The 5,725-nt window shown below is 38.6% G+C and overlaps 1 protein-coding gene across 7 annotated transcripts in view; it reads right to left on the bottom strand.

The window, feature by feature from the left end:
• The window catches only part of NDUFS1 (NADH dehydrogenase (ubiquinone) Fe-S protein 1, 75kDa (NADH-coenzyme Q reductase)), a 44,062-nt gene that overhangs the window by 3,174 nt on the left and 35,163 nt on the right, over window positions 1-5,725 (bottom strand). For all 7 annotated transcript variants that reach the window (XM_011949875.1, XM_011949877.1, XM_011949878.1 and 4 more), the window contains 4 exons: window positions 4,095-4,249; window positions 1,808-1,983; window positions 729-863; window positions 558-630 (listed from right to left, as the gene is read on the bottom strand). In XM_011949875.1, coding sequence (XP_011805265.1) covers window positions 558-630; window positions 729-863; window positions 1,808-1,983; window positions 4,095-4,249 — 539 coding nt within the window. The remainder of the gene's footprint in view (window positions 1-557; window positions 631-728; window positions 864-1,807; window positions 1,984-4,094; window positions 4,250-5,725) is intronic.

Here is a 5,725-nt window from a genome sequence, read left to right as displayed (position 1 = left end):
AAAAAAAAAAAAAAAACACACATTAAAAGAGTTCTATGTGCTTTTAGAAAATTAGTTAAAATAATCTATCAACTATTAAATACTTCATAGCCTAGATGCTGTATCAACTGTTCTAAGAATCTGCAATAAACAAATTTCAGTTTGTCAGCGTTCCTTAAAAACATTCCTAACACTTTACATCAGGAGCAGTGTTTAACATGTTTCACAATTAAATGTTTTGATTCTTCCACCTATAATTCTCCGAAAAACCTTCAGGTATTTGCCACTTTGGAAAATTCACCCTAAATTGCTACACAGTGACTTTCCTTACAACAGCAAAATTTTATATTTAAAATCTATTAATTGTTTGGATTTTCAAATTCTGCTTGCATTTCAGAAACAAAAAAACTAGAGTAGAATCAGAAAACATGCTTACATTAGTTCCAATGTTTGAAAACCTTCAAAGATTAAGAATTGCAAACACTATCAATCACAAATTGGAATTATAACACCATATGAGGTGATCTGATTACTCCTTACCTTTCATATTTGGCACAGTCATGTTGACAATTACATACCTGTCATGTAGAAGTCTTTTATAGTTAGCTGAGGTGGAACAAGTGGGTCAGCAAGAAGCTGCTGGTTCACTAGCTGCACAAAAAACAAGAGATCAACAATAATATGGAAAACTAGTACTGTTACACCAGTAGACACAACATTATGAAAACTCCTCATAGGCAAGCTGTTACCTTTGAGAGCTCATTTGCTTGCTGGAAGTAATTAGCCCCTTCGATGTCATCATATCGAACAAGATTAGGAGAGACTTCTTCCAATCTGTTCCTTACTTGATCCAGAGTATCATATGGAAGAGTTATTCCAGCAATCTACAACATGTCAGGTCCCCAAAAACAATGAAAAGCTTTAATACTTAAAAATGTCAAATCATAGATAACTCTAACTATGGTGAAATAATGCAGCACTACTGAAAAACCTATTGGTGTCCATTAATAGACATACATTTATGAAGGAAGCAGTTAAACAGGGAACACAAATTAGTGACTCTATGAAATGATTAAAGAGACAATGCTATGCTAAATCCAAATGTTTCTGCTAACCTGTTATTAACAATACACAAAGTTTACGATGTATTATTATTTTAAAAGTCAGGATGCTTACTTTTACATCAATAAAGAACTAACAGACGTATTTTCAGGCAAAAGACAAGTCAACAATTTTCAACAATAAAAGCACCAATTTCAGGCCAGGTGCAGTGGTTCACACCTGTAATCCCAGCACTTTGGGAGACCAAGGTGGGAGGACTGCTTGAGGCCACGAGTTCGAGACCAGCCTGGCCAACATGGCAAAACCCCATCTCTACTAAAAATACAAAAATTAGCAGGGCTTGGTGGTACACGCCTGTAATCCCAGTTACTCGGGAAGTTGAGGCACAAGAATCGTTTGATACCGGGAGGTGGAGGTTGCAGTAAGCCAAGATCACGCCACTGCACTCCAGTCTGGGCAATAGAGGAAAACTGTCTCAAAAATAAATAAAATAAAATAAAATAAAATAAAGGCACCAATTTCAAATTCCTTTATTTTTTAAGAGACAGGGTCCTACTCTGTCCCTCAGGCTGGAGTGCAGCGATGCAATGAGAGCTCACTGTAACCTTGAATTCCTGTTTCTGAATATATGTTTCCTATAGAAATTATTCAAATCATCTCTGCATTTCAGATTGGCATCTTCCTTGACTTTGAAAATCATTCTAACAGGCTAAAATATCAAATATCCCTTTAGTAGCATCACTAAGAAATGACTCAGAAATTATACCTCAGAGAGTGCTCTTATAATTTTCCAGTCTTCTCTTGCCAAGCCAGGAGGTGTCACTGCTACCTTAGTCTGCTGAGCTCTACCCTCAGTGTTGACATATGTAGCAGACTTCTCTGTGTAAGCAGCTCCTGGGAGAATAACATCAGCTATGGGAGCCCCAACATCACCATGATGTCCTGTACAAAGATGGAAAATGGCAAACCAAAATTTTATTAAAAACTGACTTTCTACTGTACATGAAGATAATATATATCATTTTAAATCCCATTTTGTAAAGTCACAAAAGTTTTTAAAACTAAAATAAAGCAGTAGTGAAGTAATAAAAAATTAAAGCCCACCTCACCCCTAATTCAACTCCCTTCCCAAAGAAAATTATTATTATTATTTTGAGATGAAGTTTCGCTCTGTGGCCCAGGCTGGAGTGCAGTGGTGCAATCTCAGCGCGCTGCAAGCTCTGCATCCTGGGTTCACGCCATTCTCCTGCCTCAGCCTCCCGAGTAGCTGGGACTACAACAGGTGCCTGCCACCATGCCCAGCTAATTTTTTGTATTTTTAGTAGAGATGGGGTTTCACCATGTTAAGCAGGATGGTCTTGATCTTCTGACCTCGTGATCCGCCCGCCTCAGTCTCCCAAAGTACTGGGATTACAGGCAAAAGCCCCAAAGAAAATTATTGTTAAAGCATTTGGGGGCCAGGCACAGTGGCTCATGCCTGTGATCCCAGCACTTTGGGAGGCCGAGGCGGGCAGATGACTTGAGGCCAGGAGTTTGTGACCAGCCTGGCTAACATGGTGAAACCCCATCTCTACTAAAAATACAAAAAAATTAGCCCAATGAGGTGGTGTGAGCCTGTAATCCCAGCTACTCAAGAGGCTGAGGCATGAGAATTGTTTGAACCCGTGAGGCAGAAGCTGCAGTGAGCTGAGATCACGCCACTGCACTCCAGCCTGGGCGACAGAGTGAGACTCTGTCTCAAAAAAAGTTCTTTTAAAAAGAAAAAAAAGTATCTTCTCAGACTATTTTATGCAAATACAAACATGTATAATATACACACATATAAAATAGGCAAATAAGCATACTGATGCTTACAAAGTAGAAATGCTTGCAAAGTAGAACTGCTCAGATATACCAGTTTGTGAAATTTGGTAAAGCAGACTGAAATGGGGGAGGATGCAAAGACAGGAATATGACAGTAATACTGAAAAAGGCATAAAAAATTACAGAAAAATTTGGAAACACTACCACCCATTAATAACAACTAGCAGAAGAAAGAAGGTATTCAGAAAAGAAGACCTTTAGAAACATTTGAATCAAATATAAGAAAGTTGTAGAATGATATATAGTTTAATATAATTTGTGCACATCTGTGTATGCGTATGAAGATGTTATGAAGTACACATATCAAAATTGTCATCAATGATTATTTCTTAAAGGACTAAAAACAGGATTTTAGTTTGTTTATGTTATTATTTGTATTAAAAATAACATGTTTTTATTGCTCTGTCACCCAGGCTGGAGCACAGTGGCGTGATCATGGCTCTCTGCAGCCTCAACCTGCTGAGCTCAAGTGGTCATCCCACCTCAGCCTCCTAAGTAGCTGGGATCATAGACATGCAGCATCACGCCTAGCTAATTTTTAATTTTTTATAGAAACAGGGTCTCCCTATGTTGCCCAGACTGGTCTAGAACTCCTAGGCTCAACGAATCCTCCTCCCTTAACCTCGCAAAGTGCTGGGATTACAGCATGAGCCGCGGCACCCAAGGAACAGGATTCAGTTCATATATTTTGGTTTAACTTTTTTTTTTTGAGAGGGAGTGTCACTCTTATTGCCTAGGCCAGAGTACAATGGCACGATCTTGGCTCACTGCAATCTCTGCCTCCCAGGTTCAAGCAGTTCTCCTGTCTCAGCCTCCCGAGTAGCTGGGATTATAGGTGCCCGCCACCACGCTCGGCTAATTTTTATATTTTTAGTAGAGACACAGCTTTACCATGTTGGTCAGGCTGGTATTGAACTCCTGACCTCAGGTGATCCACCCGCCTTGGCCTCCCAAGGTGCTGGGATTACAGGTATGAGCCACCGCACCCAGCAGGTAATAATTCTTAAAAGCAGTATCAATTATGTAACTAATAACACTTGCAGTTTGTTTAAAAAAAAAAGAAGGGGGAGTAGGGGGAGGCAAAATTCTCAAATGGAAAACATTCAATTCACTAAATATATTACTACATGGTTTCTAATATACACAATGTACTACCCTCTTTTGTTTCCAGTGTCACAGGTGATACTTACCTTGATAAATAATGAAACAATCCTTTGGCAAATCCTGTCGTGTGATACAACCTCCATCTGCTCCCAGGAGAAACAGCACTTTGGGAGGGTTCTTCCGAATTGCTTCCACCCCAGGTTTATAGCCAAGGTCCAAAGCAGCTACTTGACTTGCAATCCTGCAAAACAATTACGGAATTTTACCATAACTGCAGTGTTTTCAATGTAAAAAATTAAATGTGATTCTTGGAATAATTTCCTTTCAACAATGTCAAAAAACCCATTTTATTTATTTATTTTTTTATCGGAGACAGAGTCTCACTTTGTTGCCCAGGCTGGAGTGCAGTGGCATGATCTCGGCTCACTGTAACCTCTGCCTCCTGGATTCAAGTAATTCTCCTTCCTCACACTCCCAAGTAGCTGGGACTATAGGCACGTGCCACCACGCCCAGCTAATTTTTCTATTTTCAGTAGAAAATGGGGTTTCACCATGTTGGCCAGGCTGGTCTTCAACTCTTGACCTCAGGTGATCCACCCACCTTGGCCTCCCAAAGTGCTGGGATTACAGGCATGAGCCACCACACCTGTCCAAAAAATCCCACTCTTACCCATTTAAAATAGATGCCAAAACCAGAAACAGCAGTCTTTTACTGTTTTGCAAATGGCAACCAAAGAAATGTCAGATTCTTAGGACACTCTGTCTCTCCATGACATAGTATTGAATGAAATAATTCTAGAAATTTTTTGCCAACTGTAATTGCTTTAAGTCTGATTCCTATTCAATACAGTAAGACATAAAACATGATAAGCCATACTATATTCATAAGAGAAAAATCAGATGATTTCAAAAATCAAAAGGGAGAAATTGAAAAACCACTCATTAAACTATAATTCAGAGAAAACCATAATGAGAAAACCAAAACCTTATGGAAATTTTTTCTATGAATATACATTACTCTTATAAGCAGAAAATAATTTTTTAAAGAAGAGGTCTGGAATAAATATACTTTGAATAGCAGGATTGTTGTTTTGGTATAGCTTGCTATATTTGTTAACTATCTAGAAATAGTAGCCATTCTGAAGACCTAAAACAAGTTGGAAGCATGCTTTGAAAGGCTCAGGAATGGTTATCCTGTGTGCCCCAATAGTTTTACTTTTAGAAATATTTCCTACGAAGATAATTTCAAGTGCAAAGGTATCTGTGTATCACTGTATTATTTAAGAAGTTAAAAACTACCATCAACATACATGTTAAAAAGAAGAAAATGGCTAAAAAATTTTATAGTATATTAATGATATCAATCAGCTATTATTGTTTTTTATTTACAAATAATTTCTAGAAAAACACTTCTGACCATAGTAGGAAATTCTTATTTGGCAACGAAAACCTATTAAAACCAGGATACAAAATTGTATTCACAGTATAATTTCACCTATGTAACTAAAAAATATTACATAGCTACTAGGCGCAGTGGCTCATATCTGTAATCCTAGCACTTTGAGAGGCCAAGGGGGGCGGCAATCACCTGAGGTCAGGAGTTTGAGACCAGCCTGGCGAACATGGTGAAACCCCATCTCTATTAAAAATACAAAAAATTAGGCCGGGCGCGGTGGCTCAAGCCTGTAATCCCAGCACTTTGGGAGGCCGAGACGGG

The sequence above is a fragment of the Colobus angolensis genome, unplaced genomic scaffold, assembly GCF_000951035.1.
Source record: "Colobus angolensis palliatus isolate OR3802 unplaced genomic scaffold, Cang.pa_1.0 Scaffold30, whole genome shotgun sequence".
NCBI lineage: Eukaryota > Metazoa > Chordata > Mammalia > Primates > Cercopithecidae > Colobus > Colobus angolensis.
This window is presented reverse-complemented; position numbering and strand designations above follow the sequence as displayed.